The sequence below is a fragment of the Callionymus lyra genome, chromosome 6 (assembly GCF_982586985.1).
Source record: "Callionymus lyra chromosome 6, fCalLyr1.hap1.1, whole genome shotgun sequence".
NCBI lineage: Eukaryota > Metazoa > Chordata > Actinopteri > Syngnathiformes > Callionymidae > Callionymus > Callionymus lyra.
The window spans coordinates 23,266,242-23,288,101 of NC_141823.1; the positions used below are offsets into that span (position 1 = coordinate 23,266,242).

The following is a 21,860-nucleotide window of genomic DNA, read 5'->3' on the forward strand; positions in this document are numbered from 1 at the left end:
AACAAATAAATATTACCATTGTTTAAAGAAAATGTTTCACAATCTAAAATCCTTATTGACACATCAATCTTTACTAGAGATGTTCTCTTTCTATTCTAATTCTAATCTACTTCACACACGTTTTGGTGTCAAACCTTTGAAAACAAATAAAATAAAAGGCCGATTTACTTACAGCCAGAGATTACATTCGCTTTGATAATCTCAAATTTGGTGGAAACCCAAGAACAATGAGATGAATGCAGCAGCTTGTCCCTACAGTCCTGCTGCTGCTATCTGCTCACACACACACATACACTCACACACACGCATACGTGTACACTCACACACACACACACACACACAGAGACACACAGTTTCTGGCAGCTCCTATTGCACAGCATCTTCAACAGAAGATATAATGATGAATCTCCAGGAAAATATGCGCCTGTCGTCCTGTCACTGCTGTCAAGAGTTTTTCATAGAATGTTCTTCTTCTCAACTCTCATTAGACGCCTTTGCTTCGTTTGCCGAACAGTGGGACGGGAATTTGTAATTTGTACAAAGTTGCAATGTCGTTTGTTTAAGAGGAACATGCAAACCTGGTACATGGAAAAGTAGATGTGAGTGATGAGGCTGCCAATAATGAGACAGTTACTTCATTTGGACAAATCCTACCAAATCTACACGTCTTGTCCTCATTATGAGAAACTATGATGAATTTGCGGAGGTATAGGCTTGGGAGTGCTTTCCCTTATCTGAGATGTCAGGGAAGTAAGGTCGTGACTCGTGCGATCAGATGACCCGTTGACTTGGGGAGCAGCTAGCCAGTTGGCTACTGTAGAACACCTTTTTGGGATACGGATTAGGTCTCGACTTAATGTATCAGATGGGTGCAATGACTGGAAACTTGGACGGGATTCGGGCTGAGCAGGGTTTGGACCACAGATCCTGTGCAGATTTTAGACTTTAGATTAAAATAAAAATCTTGACTTCTCTGTTCACTAATTACAATCTTTCATTTAAAAAATAATAATGAGTCCTAAAATGATGACCAAGTAACTTCTTACGACTCTTTACTGTATCATATAGTGAAGTCTACATTTATTCTTCTTGCATTTCCTTTTTTTACTGTTGCCTGAGCGGCTTGTTCTTCACTCACTCTTGCACGCGAACTGATGCTCACGCAGACAAACACTCGTCTCTACTTTGATGTGCAGTGTGATAAGCACTGCTTCAAGGTTCAGTCGCAACATTTGATCATCAGCAAGGTCACGTAAGTTCACCGAGCTTCTCTCCATTTCCTGTCTGATCATCTTCCCACTCAGGTTTTTTTAATTGCCGTCTTGCTTCTCGCTCACTTGTCTCGATTTCATCTCTAGTTTTATAGAGGGGGGAAAATGTTACATTCACAGTCCTGTAAACTTATGTAAGCTGTGAGGGAGTTTTCATTCAAGTGTAGATCAGTCGACGGCCACCTCCGCAAAAACGAAATTATGCTCTTGGACCGCTAGTATTGGATTTATCTTGACCACAAAAAAATATAAAGAACATTTTCCTTGATAACATTTCCCTGAAAATGATTTAATTTAATTGACTCATTTTCTCCACACCCTTATGTCAACCTAGGGTTGGAATTCTTTTCAGAGTAATCTGTTCCTTTTTAGAGTTGTGGACTGAAATACATCATCCAAAAAGACACAGCGAAGAACATCCAAATACCGCCGTACTACTGGTCTGTAATGTCCATCTTGTCTTGAAGTCTTGAAAGGAGAAACAATTCCTTTTTAGCAAAAGGTCATATTGTCTCAAGGTAAACTAGTGTGAGCTCCCAATGTTTTTGAACTGAGTACCGTGAAAGACTGCTTAAAATATTGATGGAGAGATATTTGGATGTTTTTTGTGTGTTTTTGGACGCGGTGAGTCGACATGAGTGTGAGTAGAAAGTTAATTTTGGGTGAACTATCCTGAGGTTTTGATAAACGTGTTTTCCTCAATTTTCTCTCTCTTGGCAAAACTTGAAAAGCTTTTTTCTGTATTTATTGTTAGTGAGGTACATTTTCTTTTGTTTCATTGACCTACATGAATTGGTTTATTGTGGAGTTCTTGAGTTTGGTGTAGACACACAAACACATTCTCTCGCAGGAAGGAGACATTGCTTAGAGGCGTAAGAGAGCCCATCCTCAGACAACATTCCTTGGCATCGAGTCTCCAGACACATGAAGGGCGCTTTGTTAGCGAATAAGTCCCACTCTCGCTTGTGAACACATGCAGAGATACACACAAATAAACACGCATGCCACGCTCCCATTCACATTCGCGGCTGATTTTTGTCATATGACCGAGTAGATAAGAGGAGTTGTTCTGCTGGTGCGCGAGAGATTGAAGGCTCCAAGAGATCAATGGCTGATAAAATCGTTGAAGTGTGTTTCTGTGCTTGTCGGCGTCCCACTCTGGTCTCCCGCTCTCCTTCTGTGGGAGAGCCACCTGCTGTTTTGATCATCTCGGCCAGCTGAGAAGCCCACACCGGAGATACTTGAATCTGGTATCTCTGCATTCCCCAGCTTGTCTCTCTGTGTATCTCTGCGGCGTGTAAAGCAGCCGACCTCAAACTGTGGAAAAAAGAAATGCGTCACAGAAATGCCCACACACAAACTCGCATACTCGAGATTAAAGATGCGTACGTCTGATTCCACTTTAATCCGAGTCCACCTACATCCTCATCTCTCTGCAGTGGCGGCCCTGCTTTGATCTGACACTTCCTGCTTTTTCAGTTCCAGCGTTAGGGACAGTTCTGTGTAAAATATTCCACTCAAAAAATATTATTGAACATGACTGCGTATTGATGATGATTTTAAGAAAAACTTTTCAAGGTTTTGCGTTTTTGTATTACAATTTATTTTTACTGGTAATCCTATACCTGTAGAGAAATATAAATGTTTCAAGTGGCTGTTGCCATGGTGATACAGGAGCAAACACCTCCACCATCATCTACGTTATTATTTATGAAGAAACATGCAGGGCTCACTTGAGATTTCTAGACAAATAATTTACTCCAAGAAATGCAGGAGTATAGAGACTCAAAACTGAACTGAAAAAGAGAAATATCTGTTTTCAAACTTTGTCTACGTATGAGCTTGACTTTACTCTATCTGTTGCTTTTGTCATCAATTAGTTGTGTTTGTGTGTCGTCCTCAGCGTCGCACCAGCCGTGCAGATCCGTAGAGTTTATGTGCAGCAGTGGAATGTGCATCAATGCCGGCTGGAGATGCGACGGCGAGTTTGACTGTGACGACCAATCGGACGAGAAGAACTGCAGTAAGTATCTACTTTCATGATTCATTTATTGTTATTCTCTGTTGTTGATGACAATAGTTGAAGCAGATTATTTTGAGAGAGCTGCATTCTAATGCTGTTATTATTATGGATGCGTCTGCAGCTACTTCCATGTGCACGGCAGACCAGTTCCGTTGCGGCACCGGACGCTGCGTCCGGTTGTCGTGGAGATGCGATGGCGAAGACGACTGCTCTGACCGCAGTGACGAAGAGGAATGCGAGAAAACGGGTAATACTCTTAACAAAAAAAACTGTGAATGTTATTACACATAATTTGATGTTTAATTTAATGTCTCCGCCATTTTGTTTGTTTACGCAGACACACCTCTTTGTGCTCCCGACCAGTTCCAGTGCGGGAACGGACGCTGCATAGGTCAGCGAAAGGTTTGCAATGAAGTCAACGACTGTGGAGACGGGACCGATGAACTTCCTCACCATGACTGCCGTATGTTTGTTTGCTTATTTATGATCCATTTAAGTTACAGCAACCTGAGAAAAGTGCAACAATTAATGTTTTGATTTAAGTGTTTATTAAATAGATGGTGGAACTCTATTGTACTCATCAGTATGTGTCTGTTTGTACAAAACTGTCTTTTAATATTTACATTAGAAAATGTGCTTAAGCACTGAAAACTTAGTTTTTTCTGGAGATTAAATCTTATTTAGCATTTCCACATACCCACTCAGCTGTGATTGGTCAAACGTCGAGGTTTGTCACGCATGTCATCAATCCTGGAAGTCTACACCTCCAAAGTTCTCGTTGTATAAACAAAGCGGGATGTGATTACAGCTGGCAGGAGGGAAGCCATTATTACGTCATAATGTACGCTGCTCTCGTAACCTCTTGTTCGCTGAGATTTCAGACGGGGGAGAACTTTATAAAGTAAAAAGTTTAAAACATGGTCATGATGAGGGACTTACTTCATCTTGTAGAGGAAGACTTCTCTGTAGAGTTTCAACTTATTGTTTTTTGTCTTTGGTAAAGTCATCGCTATAGTTTTTCATTTCAATACGATGTATAAAGTTGGAATTGGAGAATGTTTTAAATCATCATGGATACAAATTGTTTTAGTTTTCAAGTGTTCCGAGACATGATTTTTACTTTATCAAAGACAATACAGTCCATTGTTGTTCCGTATCTTGACTCGGATCCGGCCACTGAGTCGGTGTCACGTCACCAGATTATCGACCGCGTTGATGCTGACATTTGTTCAATCAGAATAAGCAAGTTGTGTTTATGGCTGTCCAACGTTTCTGTGTGCGGGAGCAGGGCCGCGCTCGAGCGAGGGAAACTGTAACCAGAATAACGGCGGCTGCTCACAGAAGTGTCAGATGGTGCGGGGACTGGTCCAGTGCACCTGCCACACTGGATACCGGCTGATGGATGACGGCAGGTCCTGCCAGGGTAAGTGTGTGTGTCCGGGTACGTTACTGCTGGATGTCGGGACGGAATTCCTTGTTGAATATTTATGATAGATGTCTCCTGTAATTTACTAGTTATCTCTCAATCTTTTAACTTGGGTATAGTATTTAATTATTGTATTAAGTTGCAAAGAAAACAATTAATAGATTTAAGAAGTACGGTTTAACATCCTCTAAACCCAAAGTGTAGTACAACCTAGAAAGTTATTCATATTTTATGAAGATTCCTTTTGTATCATAAGTTAGAAAATGAGCGATACATTCTGTTAAGTATAAATACGTGTCAAAGGGATTTGTACTTTCTCTTTAAACAGACAATCCTGATCCCAGTCTTTATTTATTAGGCCTTAAAATAGATTTGCTGGAAAAGGAATTTGAACGTAGATTCAGGCCAGATGTCTGCAGAAACTACTTCATCACATCGGGCTAGTTTACGCCACCTTCCTCCTAATGTTCCCTCCTGTCTGTGTGGTCTGCTTCAGATGTAGATGAGTGCGCTGAAGAAGGATATTGCAGCCAGAGATGTACCAACATGGAGGGCGGCTTCCAGTGCTGGTGTGTTCAAGGATACGAGCTCCGTCCGGACAAGCGCAGCTGCAAAGCTTTAGGTAAAAAAAAGAAAGAAATCAGGTGGAGCTTTGGGGAAACAGTCCTGGGTTGTGGTTCTGCTCCAGCTTGGGTCATCTTTGTAGCGTCTGGACTACATTAGAATGTGCAGAGTTCAGTCCAGCAGCTCATCAATCTGCTGCCGAGTTAAACCCAGGTCAAGACCCTTTTCATTTAACTAGATGAATCATTTATTCGTCCAAGACTTTTGACAGTTTTTATGTTTGCTGATGCTTCATTAGACTTTCCGCTGTTTTGTTTTAGGTCCAGAACCAGTGCTTCTGTTTGCCAATCGCATCGACATCCGTCAAGTCTTACCTCACCGCTCAGAGTACACCCTGCTGCTGAACAATCTGGAGAACGCCATCGCACTGGACTTCCACCACGACCAGGAGCTGGTGTTCTGGTCCGACGTGACGCTGGATCGCATCATGAAGGCCAACCTGAACGGGTCTAACGTGGAGGAAGTCGTCTCCACGGGTCTGGAAAGCCCAGGTGGGTGTGCGCTGTTGAAAAACACAGGTTCACATGTAGGACAAGAAAGTCATTCATCACCAATCTAATTTACCTCGCTGCCTTATGTCCAGACTCACTCCATCCATCACCGTCTTGAAACAGAAGTTCAACAGTGTGCTTTCAGCTTTTTTTCATGCACCTTCAGTTTGTCTTTCTCTTTGTGCTTTTTTATTTTATTCCTTTCTGCTTTTTATAAACTGATTATTTCATCTATCAATTTAAAATAGTAGGTGTGTGTGTCCGCCTGATCTTAATGTCTTACACTCTCAAACCGTTCAACAATATTGCTTGAAATTTGCATGTAGACTGCTGACCTCTAAGTAAATGTTTTGAAAAATGTTGATTAATTTAAATAATATATGATACATAATACATAATAAATATTTGTAGAATCTTTAGCCTCTTTTGTTAATTTTAATGGTGCAGATTTTGGAGGCAGAAGATCCCCATGAAAAGGTATATAGGTCCTATTTAAATAAATTGTGTTAATAATGCATAAAATAAAGATGATTTACATAATTTTACATGGATGTTTTTAGTATGATATCTACAGTATTTACATTTGAATTTCATATATGTACAATATTATAGGAGATGTCATTTAATTTTCAATCAGCCATAGTGGTTTGACTTAAATTCTTTTTTCTTTTTTTTTTAATTTCAATTTAAAGTTAGGCTCTCGTTTAATTAAATGATTCAAGGGAGACCTTCATGTTTAAAAATGACCGCTTGAAATCTGAAAATGTGCTTTATTTCTAACTCTGTCTGTCTTGTTCATTGTTTTTTCTTTTGAGGATGAAAATATTCATGCTGGACTCATTGTTGACATTGTTGAAACTCAAATATGTTAAATATTTTGATATAAAAACCAGTTATGGTTTCTTTTGTTATTATTTTTTAAGAGTAAGAGGAAACATTTAAATAATTCCCAGAAACGAATGAGTTCTCATCCGTATTCCCCTCTGTAGGTGGACTGGCCATCGATTGGATCCATAACAAGCTGTACTGGACAGACTCCGGGACGTCCCGGATAGAAGTGGCCAACTTGGACGGGACTCATCGCAAAGTGCTGCTGTGGCAAAACATGGAAAAACCTCGAGCGATCGCGCTGCATCCTATAGAGGGGTACAATCCACAAGACTCTTGCACACACACTACCTCTCTCTCTCTCACACACACTCTCACACACACACACACAAAAGCAGATGGCTTCAGATCTACACACTATCCCCTCTGGAGCTGTCCCAGATGCAGTGTTGCTGCAGCGCTAGACTTTGACAGCATGGTGGCGTCAAGATTTGTGTAGAACATGTAACTCACACTGATTTCAAGGGAACAATGACATATTCTAGTTTTATGAAAGCAGAGAAATAGAGCGTATCTGACCTTATTTTTGAAATAAAGCATCATGAGAAGTTGAATGTTAAAAACTCTTCTTCCTGTAGGAAGATCTACTGGACTGACTGGGGAAACACGCCACGCATCGAGTACTCCAACATGGACGGATCAAACCGACGGGTCATTGCTGACACACACTTGTTCTGGCCCAATGGACTAACCATCGATTATGCTGGTCACCGCATGTACTGGGTGGACGCGAAGCATCACGTCATAGAGAGGGCCGACCTGGACGGACGCAACCGTAAAGCCATCATCAACCAAGGTATGTCATCATCGAGGACTATAACATTCTAAAAACTTGTTTCTGATGTAATTTCATGTAGTTACATTCACTTTAGCTAAGATTACATGTCGCTCACTTCAGCATCTGGTCATCCAAACGTGCATTAATGAAGTCCGATCCAATTGCGAGCCATGTTTCAAATGGGACCGTAAAACAAATATCCTGCAGAGTACAGAATCGGACATCACTACATTACAGTTTAATTGCTTTTGAAGTCGGATTTGAGGTTTTTAAACTTCTGTCTTAAATTATAACATTGCATGTTTTACACAGTGACACAGAGAATTTAGGAAATACCCTCATCATATGCTGCAGTAATCAGTCCCACATTTTCTGCAAGCATGAGCCTCCTGTAAGTAACCAGGCAGATCTCACTCTTTCTTCTGTGTGCATGTGCTGCTGCAGATGTATACTGACAGAAAATTACACAAACTCTTCTTAAGCTGGTCATCTAAGATAGAAAACTGCAATTTAATTTCAAAATCTCCATGTATATTTTCGCCTATAAATGCAGTGACAAGTGAGTAGTTTTAGTTAAATAGCTGCATCTCAACATCCCATAACTCGGAGAGACGCTACACTTTCAGTGGGCCTCGTAAACTGCGGATACCTTTAAATCAAGGTCATGAACGCCACTCCGGGGTTTTTTATCGCTTCAGTTTCCCTCTCAGTCTCGCTTTGTGCAGTTCCTCATGTGAAATGTATTCCTCTGACAGATTTCATGCAACAATAATTCATCCCATTCTTCTCCTTTAATCTCAACTCTTTTTCTGTGCGAACGCAAATGTCATCTCGTCCGCTCGTGGAGTCTGACTTTTATCCTCATTGTTTTCCTCTCAAAACTCTTTGTTCTAAGGCAGTATTTGATGTCTGCGAGAGGTGAGGAAAAAATCATTTAGGATGTGTTCAAGTGTGTGCACGGCATTGTCTCCGTGAGCACACCTTAATAATGTGTGCTCCGGGGATAAAAGGCTGTAATTGGCCCCGTCCTTTCTCTGCAGCCGCTGTTTGCTCAGACAACACACAGGACAAATGGGTGTGTGTGAAAATGTGTGTGTTCCTGTGCATAGTCATGGTAACGTTCTGTGCTCCTGTGCCAAGGAATGTTAATGAGTATCTATCTTCCTACACCTGCGTGTGTGTGTGTGTGTATGTGTGTGTGTGTGTTGCTCGTAAAGATGTGTGCTGGACATTTGCCATCTCCTTCCAGAAGTTAGAGGGCAGACTGTTGTGTAGTGACTCAACACATTGTTGGACAGTATTGTAGCTTTCTTTGGTCTTATTCTTCATATTTATTGTTCATATATAAATATAACATGGCTGGAGTCCAAATCTGGCCCACCAAGTCTTTTTATGTAGTCCTCCAGCGAATGTTTGGCTCATAGTCAATGTAGGTCAATGTTGATATGGTGACCAATAAATATGTCAGTCTTTTAGATAAGATAACGGACATAAATGATGGATGATGGCAATACAAATAAAACTAGAATTTGTTTGGTGAAGGAGCATTAACAGACATGATTAAGCATCAAAGCATGAAAATACCAAAGTCACGTCCTAGGCACATTAAGTTGATATACATTTTCTTCCTTAAGGATGCAATATTTTAGTCTGTTTTTTTTAATTTAAGTAAGTATAATATACAAATATATATTATATGCCAAACATTTCAAATACTAGCTGTGCAAGATACTTGAGTTTTCTCACCAGAGGTTCTACTACCATGAAAGTAGAAGCTACATACTGCTAGACATGTGCAAATCCAGGACAGTGAGTCTCTGTGCGGGAGGTTTTAAAGGTGTTACCCTGGCGTTTAAATTGGATGCCTGATGCCCCGTCGACCAGCAACTGCTTCTGCAGCTGTTCAGGAAGGAGAGCAGGAGTGGGAGGGGCCAGGTAGTTATTTAGAGTAAGGTGACCGTGACCAAAACTTGCCGTCAGTCACCGAGACGAGGTATAGGGGTGTATTATTTGTCACCCTCATGGGGTGATACCATCAGAAAACAGTCCGCAAGAGTCACCAGAGAAACACACACGAAGTCACCGTGAGTTTGTGATCTATGGAGATTTGAAACCGGTTCCTCACCAAAAAAAACATCATGTCAGAGTCGACCATTACGTCTTAATGGTTCTATAATATGCATGTTTTAGGTCAATGCTTCACTTCTTTTGTGCACATCAAACTGAGTAGGTCAGCTTGGGATTTGTGACGTTAACACACTTTCGAACACAGCTCATAAAACACTTGCCACTCAGCTCCTCAGCACAAAAAAATCAATTCATTGCGAGAACATTAATGCTTCCAAACTCTCTGCGGCTCATTATCATTCAGTTTTAACTGTACTTTTTCAGCCCACCATCACTTGACTTTCACCCTTTTGCTGTAAAACGCCGCCATTTAATGGGCCGCCTTTGGAACAGAGCTTCTGCCAGCGCCGTAACCACGGAACCACAACCTCCATCACTCTTTTAAGAGCAGAAATCACTTTTTCCATCTATGTAGCAACGGCTAGCTTCACCAGCAGATCCTGGAGGTATTTCATAGGAATATTATATTATAGAGATTATTTTATAAGAACAACAAAGACAAATTACAGCTGTTTCCTTCTTTTCATTCCTTATATTTTGAAATCCCTCCTTTCTAGTGTAGTTCTTTAAAGCCTGTCTGTCAGGGAGAAAATAATTTTTGGGTTGGTTTTTAACGTCAGTACATGTGTAAAATACAAATATTAGGTCAGGTAAAAGTAATGACAATCAGGATGTGGTCATCCTGGCTCACATGCACAGTAATGCAGTTAATACAAAACTCTGCAGCGAGTATTCTGATCTGCTCTAGTAGAAGAACTCACATTTCTCCGATCCTTAAAACTCTTCACTGGCTGCCATTTTCTTTCAGGGTCAATTTTTAAATTCTGGTTTTTACTTTCAGATCTATTCATGGTCAGACTCCTCCTTACATCACTGATCTGATCCAGCCTTACACCCCAGCTCGGGCTCTGAGGTCTGTGGATCAGAATCTACTGATGGTTCCTGAACATGGTTCAGGACCAGAGGAGAGAAATCCTTCCAGGCTGTTGCTCCTAAGCTTTTGGAACGATCTTCCTCTCTCTTGATGGATCTATTGACTCCTTCAATAACGTCTTAAGACATTTTTATTTGTGCAAGCTTTTACTTGATTTTCTGGAAATCCTGTGTTGTTGCCATGCTATCTTGACTTTTTTAAGTATATATTTTATTGAGTAGTGGTTTGATTGTTTAAGCAATTTGTGACCGTGGTCTGGAAAAGCGCTCTATAAATATAAATTACTTACTTTCTAATGAGTCCTATTTTAAATATTCATATTCAATTCAACAATGGAAATAAAAGTGCTGTGAGACGGCAATGTAAAGCCACCAGTTTGATTGATGAGTCCATTCAGTGAGTCTAAATGAAAGGAATTGATATGCACAAAACTGATGATTGGTTCGTTCTAGTTTAAGTGTTTGTAATGTCTTGCGCTTAAGCACCGCCCACTGTTTTTTCTGGAGATTAAATCTTACCATAACCACGCTCACTCTGCTGATTGGAGGAGGAGTGAAGCCCATTATTACATCAAAATGGACTCTGCTTTCGTAACCTCTTGTTCGCCGAGATTTTAGCCGGGTAATAACTCAGAGAGTTGGAGTTGTACATTTGTTGTTCTTTAAAGAAAAAATGTTTTTTTTTCCTTGTTGACAACAAACATTTGCTGACATTTCCACCAAATAACAAAATTGTAAAGACAACAATAGAAAAAAAACTGATATCAAAGTGAATATAACGATAAGAGCTATATTATTAACATTTCAACTTAACTCACCAATGCAGATATTAAAATCTCTGTTTTTGGGTCCGTTCATAAAGGCTGTCTCTGTTTCTCTCATTTTTTACTCTGGATGGAAAAGTCTTGAAACTGAAGGCTTGCGGCTGCTCTGGCCACAGTTGAACCAGAAACGGCTGATGAGAGGCAGAATAATTGAATGCAGCCCTGAACAGATCTAAATGGGGATAATATGACATCAGCCAAGCCCACAGCGCTGAATGGTAGGATGTGTGGCAGGCATTTATGGAACAAGCCAAGCAGCATTTGTTCTTTCCATTTTGGTGTTTGGAAAGAGGATTCAAACGTACACGTTAATTAGACGGAACTTTCTCTCGCTCTCATTACCGAGGTGTCAAAGTTACTGTGACTCACTGTTACTGAAGCTGTTAATGGTTGTATTCCTCTTCTCTCTCATCCTATTAGGACTTCCTCATCCATTTGCTATAACTGTTTTCGAGGACAGCCTCTACTGGACCGACTGGCACACCAAAAGCATCAACAGTGCCAACAAGTTCACGGGGAAGAACCAGGAGATCATTCGAAACAAGCTCCACTTTCCCATGGACATCCACACCCTGCATCCACAGAGGCAGCCGGCAGGTGCGTGGATGACCACAACCACACAAAATTAGATCATATTTGTGACCAAGATGAGGTCGTCAGAAACCCTTGTGGATTTCCACTTCAGGGACAAGATGAATGAGAACAGATTTTTTTCTTCCACTTACCATTGTTTTTGTGGTCAAATGACTCCTTCTCTTTTGATGAAATGAAGATGTCATTGATACACAAGTGCTGAATATCATCTTGCCGTCGCTCAGTGAGGGTTCGTCTTCATGAATTCAAGGACTCGAGGTTTAAACCAGCCGTCGAATTTGACTCCGGCCCAAGAAAAAGTTCAGCAGATCAAACTGAGCAGGGTGCTAAAGCAGCAAGAGCCCTTGAGGCCATGTTAACATAGAAACAACTCTGCTGAAAACGTGTGGATGCGAGAAAACTCTCACCTCGTAAAAAAAATGTGTCTGCACTTCGGTTTTAGTAAACTGTGATGAATAAATGATTTTAATTATTTTTGAATGATATCTTTTAAATAATTAAGCACTTATTTATTTGTATCTAGTTTATTCTGGTTGACCTGTAGAGGAGCTTGATTTCTCCACCACACCAGCAGGATGAAGTTTGACAAATGTAGTGGGCAATCACACTTACAAAGGGGCAGCATTAGTTCAATATTAAAAGATGGCAAACCCCAATATAAATAGACTACAAAGTGCATTATGACCAGTTTTATAGATTTCCCCTGACATCATGGAGAACTAAGTTCATAAGAACTATGTCAGCATTGACTTTTAGGTATTTTAGGTAGTTTTTCAGTTTTTATTTACATTTTCCTTTAGTTTTTAAACTTGTTAAACATGTTTATGTATCTTAATTGTTTCATGTTTGCTCTATATTTAGGTCTAACTCATTTTTTAATCTGTTTTTAATTCACATGTGTGTGTTTCCTCGGCAGGGGGCAGGAACCGCTGTGGGACCAACAACGGTGGCTGCAGCCATCTTTGTCTCCCTAACAACAAGACGTACACTTGTGCCTGTCCCACCGGCTTTAAGAAAGTGGACCACCACATCTGCGCCAACAGTGAGTCCTTATTATTACATCATGATATTGTTATAGCTTCATTATTCTAACTGTCACTAAAGATCTTAACGTTATTAGAATAGTAGTCAGAGCTGCAAAGAATAATTGAAATACATTAAAAATGTGTAAATCTTTGTTTAAATACGTTTACTTTGTTTAAATAGAATAACACAAGCAGATTTGTTTTTAATAATAAGTCAAAAAATGTTTAAAGTTAATGTTAAATATTGCTATTGCTATGGATTATGATGTTTGTTCTGTTGTTTTGTGTTCATTGTTGACCCCACTGTTAAAACTAGAAGACTGACAGAAGACCTCTGGTCTTTAATCAGGTCTTGACAAGTTCCTGCTTTTTGCCCGAAGGACGGACATCCGACGAATCAGCTTTGATACAGAGGATATGTCCGATGATGTCATCCCTCTGGCTGACGTGCGCAATGCTGTGGCGCTGGACTGGGACTCCAGGGACGGCTTCATATACTGGACGGATGTCACCACAGACTCCATCAACAGAGCGTTGTGGAATGGCTCAAAGCAGGAGGTCAGTAGACCCCAACTTGAATTTAAGATGTTATACCACCTCCTGCTGGATCATTCTTGACACTGCACTGTTTCCATTGATCAGAACAATCAGCTGAAAATGACCTAAATTCTACTTGAAAGAGAACATTCATAATAAAAATGATAAAAGAAGAGGTTGTTTTTGATGTAAAGTGCAGGATAAATAATAGTTATCTGTCTTGCAGGTGGTGGTGGACACGAGTCTGGAGAGCCCTGCAGGGTTGGCCATCGACTGGGTAACCAACAAGCTCTACTGGACAGATGCTGGTAAAACACCTTTTGTTTTGATCAAAAGATACATTTCTGCCTCACAATAACGTTTGTACGGCGACTCTCAGGTACGGATCGTATCGAGGTCTCTAATGCAGACGGAACCATGAGGACCGTTCTGATCTGGGAGAACCTGGACCGGCCTAGAGACATAGTTGTGGATCCAATTGGAGGGTAAGAGAATTAGATTGTTTTTTGTCACCAAACTTGATTAACTTGAATGTTTCCCTTCTCAATAGTTTCATGTACTGGACCGACTGGGGCGCCAACCCGAAGATTGAACGAGCTGGAATGGATTCATCCAACCGCATGGTCATCATCTCGTCCAACCTGACTTGGCCCAACGGTCTGGCCATCGACTACGAGACCAAGCGACTCTACTGGGCCGATGCTGGCATGAAGACCATCGAGTTTGGCAACTTTGATGGTTCAGACCGGCAGGTAGAGTCCACTTCTTACAACAACAGTCGTCTCGAACACGTTCATGATTCACTAAAACATCTTGTCTCCAGGTTTTAATCGGCACACAGCTGCCTCATCCTTTTGGTCTGACTGTACATGAAGACAAGATTTACTGGACAGACTGGCAGTCCAAGAGCATCCAGAGTGCTGACAAGAACACTGGCTTAGGACGACACACGCTCGCTGAAAACCTGGAGAACCTCATGGACATTCACATGTTCCAGAGACACAGAGAAACAGGTATTTAGAGATTCATTTCTCTTCTTCATTTATTCAGGCAAACAGCTTTTAAAAAGAGCGTTTTGATTCTTATATAGAAGTTGAATTGACAAAACTGATGCAGGGCTGGACAATTTAAGTTTACTAATGTGTCACATAATGTAGTATTTGGGCCATCAAGTGGAAAAAATGGGACAAAGTTTAAAAAAAAAAGCCTTAAAATTAGGTGTAACCTAAATAATTTCTGGTGTTAAATTGAATTATGAAAAGAACTCAAATAAATATATATAGAAGGTATTATGATAGTAAAGGGGGTAATTGTGTTATGGTGTTATAAATAAGGTTTAATAGATTTTTACATTTTTTTTATTTATTTTTTTAAGATTCTGAACGTACAATTAAAGATATTTAATACATATACAGTATGTAACCAAAAGTAGAAATATTCATGTAACAGCCAAAATAAAAGTTACGAAACAAAGAACTTGAAGATGTCATATTTAGAATTTTAATATCATTTTCAAGCATTTGGGAGCTAATTTACTATATATTACATCTCACAGTTGTACTCTGACCTCATAAGAAAGCTAATTCCAGGCAAAAGGTCACACGTTGCCTTGGCCATGCTGTACTAATGATTATTTTTCACATTCACTTCATTTTTCTGTGTATTTTAGTTTATTTGAGTTGTGTTTTTAAGATATACATGTTGAAGCAACGCAGCAGAACAGCTATCTCTATATTTCTTAGCTTTCTTGTAAGTTTCAAACCATGTGTGCCTCCCTTGTTTGAAGTGAACGACCCCTGTGCGGTGAAAAATGGAGGCTGTAGCCATCTTTGTCTTCTGGCTCCTGCACCCAAAGCCTCCAGTTGTGCCTGCCCCACCGGCATCAACTTACAGGCGGATGGAAAGACCTGCACACCAGGTTTGTAAACATGTTTTTCACTGCTCGTGGAATAAGAGCCGGAAGGTCAGAGTCTGCTGGTTGTGACAGATTCATGATATGTGTTGGATTAGAATTTCGATTGGATGTGGATTATGGAGGAGGAAAGATAACGGCCAGGCTAGAACTCGGATGGATAGAACTCCTGAGATCGAAATCTAAAATATATTTTCTGTGCATGATTCTTCACACGGATCAATTTTTTTTCCCAACATTATTATCTTTTAACTTTTTATCTCGAATTACACCAACCAACACATAAGTATTAGTTTATTTACTTAAGTCTTATCTTGTCCTTTCCTTATTGTCAGTCAATCTGTTTTTCACAATCCTGCATTATGTAAAACACATTTCAGTTCTGTATCCATCATTAATTTACAAGCATATGCTTTACAGCTGCACTCTAGAAAAGTCTGGTAAAACATCTCTGCTGTAACCTTAGATCATAGTTTTCTTCTGTGTTAAGTTTACTATTTTAACTGTAGTCACACAATTAACATCTGTAAAAAACTACAATTTTAAGCTAATCAGACAAGATGTTTTAAGAGATTAAAAAGTACCAGATATATCGGTTCTTATTATCCATTTCTACTTTCACTGAACATAATGTTTACCTAAAAATGGACAACATTTCTCCATGTAAGACTCGCATGACCTTGATTTTATTGTGTCCAGGAATGAGCAGCTTCCTTATCTTTGCCCGAAGAACCGACATTCGGATGGTTTCCCTGGATATTCCCTATTATGCCGACGTCGTTCTTGCTGTTAATAGTTCCATGAAAAACACCATCGCCGTGGGAGTCGACCCAAAAGAGGGTGCGTGTATTTCCTTGATACTCGTCAACTACTATTGTACCTGATCTGACTTTATCATTTATTTCACCCTTCAGGTAAAGTCTACTGGTCTGACAGCACGCTGAAGAAAATCAGCAGGTCCAACATCAATGGAACGTCAGATGAGGAAATCATATCAACAGGTTATTATTTTTGGGTTTGAAATAGATAGATAAAACTTGTGGAAGATTTGTTGTAACTTTGTGTTTGTGTAGGATTGATGACGACAGACGGTCTGGCTGTAGACGCCATCGGGAGGAAGATTTACTGGACCGACACCGGAACGAACCGCATCGAGGCCGCTAACTTAGACGGATCCATGCGCAAAGTTCTTGTCTGGCAAAACCTGGACAGTCCTCGAGCCATCGCCCTCTATAATGAGATGGGGTGAGTGAGCAGCAAATGTGTTTTCTATAATCCGTCAACACAACATTCCCCTCACATGTTTTTTTCCTGCTGTTCCAGCTACATGTACTGGTCTGACTGGGGCGAGAACGCCAAGCTGGAGCGCTCAGCCATGGATGGAACTGATCGTGTGGTCCTCATCAACAACAACCTGGGCTGGCCTAACGGTCTGGCAATAGACTCTGCTGGCTTACAGCTGCTGTGGGCTGATGCTCACACTGAGGTGAGCACTCGTACAGACGCGCTGAAATACAGTTTATATTTACATCCTATTATGAATCCCTGAAGCGCATCGAGGCAGCCGACCTGAACGGGCAGAACCGGCGTACTCTGGTGACCCCTGTCCAGCACCCTTATGGTTTAACCCTCTTGGGAACCCACATCTACTGGACCGACTGGCAAAGCCGCAGCATCCAGCGAGCGGACAAGAACACTGGAGCGAACACCATCACGGTGCGTGGAAATCTGCCCGGTCTGATGGACATCCAGGCCGTGGACCGAGAACGAGCTCTGGGTGAGTCTGAGGAGACTGTTTTCATGAACAATTTCTCTTTTTTGCCCTATTTTTGATCAATACTTAACACTTAATTCAATTACTTCCCATAATTTTGTGGCAACAAGACAGAAAAAGACAATCACTCGGTATCTACTGACTCCTTCAAGAAACATCTTAAGACATTCTTATTTGTGTAGGCTTTTTCTTAATTTTCTTGGACTCTTGTGTTTGTCTCTACAGTATGTTGTGTTGGCCTTTTAAAGTTTTTAAATCTGTAGGTATTTTTAAACGTGTATTGCTTTGTTTCTGACTTACTTACTTACTTTAAAGTTTATAAATGGTCAAATAGAAAACGTCATGTTGGAAGGTTATTGTTGTTTTATGTAGTGTTTTGATTTATTAGTGTCAAAGTAATAGTACGGTAATATGTTGCATAACTATTAGAGTTCTACTTTAAATTGGACTTTTTCTCTTCCATCAGGGTTACTTCGTCAATACACTTATCAACAGTAGAAAAACAATTTAATCATCCAAGTCTAACTTGACACACTAACATATTTTCTATTTCAAGATTCATATTCTTTTTGTTCAAAATAAATTGTTCGAAAATGAATGAGTGAAAGTGCTTGATCTAAATAATCTGCAGAAGTCACAGAGAGTCTCTTCCTGTCCTCTAGGCTTCAACAAGTGCGGCAGAAGGAACGGAGGCTGTACTCACCTCTGCCTTCCTCGTCCCAACGGCACTTCCTGCGCGTGTCCTACCGGCATTCTGCTGAAGAGCGACGGTCGATCTTGCGACGACTCCCCGGAGACGTACCTGATGTTCTCCAACCGGGTCAGCGTGCGGAGAATCTCGCTCGACACCGACGACCACACGGACGTGCACGTGTCCGTGCCTGAGCTCCACAACGTCATATCTTTGGATTACGACAGCGTGGATGGAAAACTTTACTACACCGATGTCACCCTGGATGTGATCAGGTACGGAACATACTGTCAGAAAGTTGCTAAATGGATTGAATGTTACGCTTGTTTGTAAAGTGAAGTGTGTGTTTTTGATGTGTTGTATTGACTGAACACTCTGTGTGTTCTTCAGACGAGCCGACCTAGATGGCACCAACATGGAGACGGTGATCAGCCAAGGCCTGAAGACCACGGATGGACTGGCCGTGGACTGGGTGGCGAGAAACATGTATTGGACGGACACCGGACGGAACACCATTGAAGTGGCCCGGCTGGACGGAACCAGCAGAAAAGTACTGGTCAACAACAGTCTGGATGAACCTCGAGCCATCGCCGTGTTTCCAAGCAAAGGGTGAGAGTCGGTTGCTTTTAAAAGATAAGGCATGAACTTCATGATGATGTCTGCACTCCATGGTCTTATTGTTCTCAACACCTCTGCCTTCTTCGTTCAGATACCTGTTCTGGACCGACTGGGGACACATAGCAAAGATCGAGAGGTCCCACTTGGACGGCTCAGACCGGAAGGTTCTGATCAACACTGATCTCGGCTGGCCTAATGGACTCACGCTGGACTATGATACACGAAGGTAGGAAGATGCTGCATCTTGAATACATTACATTTCAAATGGAGGCGTCTGATGATGAAGATGATAGTTGATGATCTCAAGTTTAATATTATTCTATTGATTTAGTGTATTTATATTCATCATTAGACATCTGAACCATCCGTGTCAAGGAATTAGTGACAAGTAAAGTATCTACAGTACATTTTTTTGGCGACAAAAACTACCATTTAAATGTCATTTCAAACATCTTAATTAGTTTTAGACACAATAAATGAGTAACAGGCATGTATGACATACATAATAAATGCTAGTTTAACAGAGGAGAGAACACAGTAGTCCAAACACCACCCCAGAATGAGGTTTGTCATCCAAAAATGTAATTACAATAACAAAAGTAAATTAATTGAATAAAGATGAATAAATATATTATGGAACTATCTCTATTACCAAAACCTAATTTAAATTGTTAGTTAGAAACCAGGTGTGACTTTTATAGTCAATGACAATTAACTACTTTTAGACTGAGATGTATACAGTTTGATAGTTTTAACTTTAATATAATTTGAATTTCCTTCTAAGACAACCTTGATATTTTCCACATTTCTCTTCAATCACTTGTTTAATTCTTCTTTTCATAATTTTGAGTCCAATGCTCCTTGTTTGCAGGATTTTCTGGGTGGACGCCCACTTGGACCGGATCGAAAGCTCCGACTTGAGCGGGAAGCTCCGTCAGATCCTGGTCAGCCCGGTGTCTCACCCCTTCGCCCTGACACAGGTAGCCCAGCTTCTCCACCACCACCTCCGGCTGCTCCTCGCTCACCTGCGCTGTCCTGTACATCAGCTCACCTTGTAGCTCATCCTCAACCCCGCGAACACATGCCGATTTCATTTGACTGAACCATTTCTTTCCTTCCACTCTGACCCTCATTTCTTCCTCCTCTCTCTCCCTCCCTCCCTCTCCGCCCCTTTTTTCTCCCATTCCCCTATTCCTTGTCTGTGTTTCTCCTTTCCTCTCTTCTTCTCCTTCGTCTCCCCAGTTGAAGCCGGTGTCATCACCTCTAACTCCTTTCTCCCGACTCTCGCAGCAAGACCGGTGGATCTACTGGACGGACTGGCAGACAAAGTCCATCCAGCGAGTGGACAAACACACGGGTCGTAACAAGGAAACAGTGCTGGCCAATGTGGAGGGGCTTATGGACATTATTGTAGTGTCGCCTAGCAGGCAGACAGGTGAGGGTCGCAGTAGTCGCTTTATCACGCTGGACCAGGACTGGCCAGTGAAAACATAAACGTCAATGAATCTCCACCGGCACGGGAGAATGATTCAGGGATTTAGTTAATATCCTCTTATCAGCTGATGAAACCTGGTGAGATTCGTGCGTGACCTTTGACCACAACACTTTTTTACTTCCCCAAAAGTGTGATTTAAGTGCTAAAATAATTATATTAACATTATATAGAGTGTGTGTTTTCATATGAAGTACTAAGAGACTTTAACTTACCTGTAAGATAAAGAGCTTTTATTTCATTTTGTAAACAAATCTAGAAATTTAGTTACGACGAAAAAGGTAATTCATGACCAATACACTCTTCCGACAATAGGGGGAGCCAGAAACACCATTTTAAATCCACTGGATTGGGCCTTAAATATCGCTCTTTATTCAATAGAAGTTGCTTGTGGATTAGCCAAAACAACAGTGTGTGTTTACTGTGAATATTTCCATGTTCAAGGAACCAATCTGTGTGGCGTCAACAATGGTGGCTGCACTCACCTGTGCTTTGCCAAGACCAACAGTTTTGTGTGTGCGTGTCCTGATGAAGCAGATCGACGCCCTTGCTCCACCAGTGAGTAGAAAACCTTCTCTTTTGACGACCAGACAAATTTTTAAAATATTAAAAATGTTAATGTTCAGTACAAGGTATATTTAAAAAATGAATGAGCACGAATAAATTCCAAACATCTGAAAATGCATGAAAGCTGTTTTTTGTGAGATTTTTATGAAGGGTGATCAATCTTAGCAGAACAAAAGTAGCAGGATTTACTTATTATATTAAAATGGGTAGAAATAACTGCGAGATTTGCATCAATACCAATACTATTGGCTAAGCTAGTTAGCTTGTAAGAATACTATTTGATAATGTGATAATAATCTTTGTCATTCATAATGTTGGCTTCAGAATTTCCATCCGTAATTTACTTTATTGACCTGTTTTCATAAATGCATTTCTGACCCGTTGCTCGTCTGCATGTACTCAGTTGCAGGTTTCGTTCCGACCTCACCCTCCATAGACACCAGCAGCACCGCCGTCCCCAACAAGATCCCCAAAGTTCCAACGGAAAAAGGACCATCAATGATCAAGTATGTCCAAAAGCGTATCATTAGTGATTGTTTTTTAAAGACTTCAGGTTTTCAAAGTGAGGATACATGTTGTAATGATCTTTTATTACGGGAGTTCTCAAACTTGGCTGGCCAGGTTTTTTAGGAATAATTGCAATATGTTCTCCACTATGTGACCACCAAATTATCAAGGACCACATTTGATATGTTGATCTTTATTCCTTAACCATCCGTCGTTGTAAAAAGAGTCCCTTCCTCGGCCTGCACTCATAAAAACAAGACATGAAATTTAAGGCTTCAGAATATCAACTTGTGGGGCCTCAAATGGCCCGTGGACTACAAGTTTGACAGACACTTTGAACCTAATTATCTTCTTCTTCTGCAGCTGCACAGAGAAAAACCTAAATCTGGAAGAGTGTCTTCAGAGCAACGTGGTGTCGGCTCCTCAGGGTAAATATCATCATCTTTCTATTCACGTCAGAGATGTTTTTTTAAGACTTTCTTTCCATAAACAAATACAAGATGTTTATTTGTATCTGCTTCGCACTCTTTTCTTGCTAGTTCTACATCCCAAATAAACTTTCAGTACGTTTTATCTTAATGTCATGTTTTGATGATAATTGATGAAATTTGAAAAGTGAAAAATGTGTTCAAATGATTATATTTTCGGTTCAGGAGAAGGACTTCATATCAGCTACGTCATTGGAGGAGTTCTGACCATGCTGGCCATTCTCATTCTCATTGTTGCCCTCATAATCTACAGGTACTTTTTTTTTTTTA

At 40.7% G+C, this 21,860-nt stretch overlaps 1 protein-coding gene across 3 annotated transcripts in view; it reads left to right on the forward strand.

The window, feature by feature from the left end:
* lrp4 (low density lipoprotein receptor-related protein 4) overlaps nt 1-21,860 on the forward strand; it is a 77,608-nt gene that overhangs the window by 51,768 nt on the left and 3,980 nt on the right. For 2 of the 3 annotated variants that reach the window (XM_087794320.1, XM_087794322.1), the window contains exons 7-36: nt 3,175-3,294; nt 3,416-3,541; nt 3,632-3,757; nt 4,583-4,717; nt 5,217-5,342; nt 5,605-5,835; nt 6,825-6,981; nt 7,302-7,519; nt 11,806-11,982; nt 12,896-13,021; nt 13,354-13,562; nt 13,768-13,849; nt 13,921-14,026; nt 14,092-14,293; nt 14,365-14,554; nt 15,328-15,459; nt 16,153-16,293; nt 16,368-16,454; nt 16,527-16,698; nt 16,777-16,939; nt 17,005-17,230; nt 17,890-18,193; nt 18,309-18,527; nt 18,628-18,762; nt 19,408-19,516; nt 19,779-19,971; nt 20,473-20,586; nt 20,999-21,101; nt 21,466-21,530; nt 21,756-21,843. In XM_087794320.1, coding sequence (XP_087650446.1) covers nt 3,175-3,294; nt 3,416-3,541; nt 3,632-3,757; nt 4,583-4,717; nt 5,217-5,342; nt 5,605-5,835; nt 6,825-6,981; nt 7,302-7,519; nt 11,806-11,982; nt 12,896-13,021; nt 13,354-13,562; nt 13,768-13,849; nt 13,921-14,026; nt 14,092-14,293; nt 14,365-14,554; nt 15,328-15,459; nt 16,153-16,293; nt 16,368-16,454; nt 16,527-16,698; nt 16,777-16,939; nt 17,005-17,230; nt 17,890-18,193; nt 18,309-18,527; nt 18,628-18,762; nt 19,408-19,516; nt 19,779-19,971; nt 20,473-20,586; nt 20,999-21,101; nt 21,466-21,530; nt 21,756-21,843 — 4,582 coding nt within the window. The remainder of the gene's footprint in view (nt 1-3,174; nt 3,295-3,415; nt 3,542-3,631; nt 3,758-4,582; nt 4,718-5,216; nt 5,343-5,604; nt 5,836-6,824; nt 6,982-7,301; nt 7,520-11,805; nt 11,983-12,895; nt 13,022-13,353; nt 13,563-13,767; nt 13,850-13,920; nt 14,027-14,091; nt 14,294-14,364; nt 14,555-15,327; nt 15,460-16,152; nt 16,294-16,367; nt 16,455-16,526; nt 16,699-16,776; nt 16,940-17,004; nt 17,231-17,889; nt 18,194-18,308; nt 18,528-18,627; nt 18,763-19,407; nt 19,517-19,778; nt 19,972-20,472; nt 20,587-20,998; nt 21,102-21,465; nt 21,531-21,755; nt 21,844-21,860) is intronic. The other variant, XM_087794321.1, reaches the window with a different exon arrangement.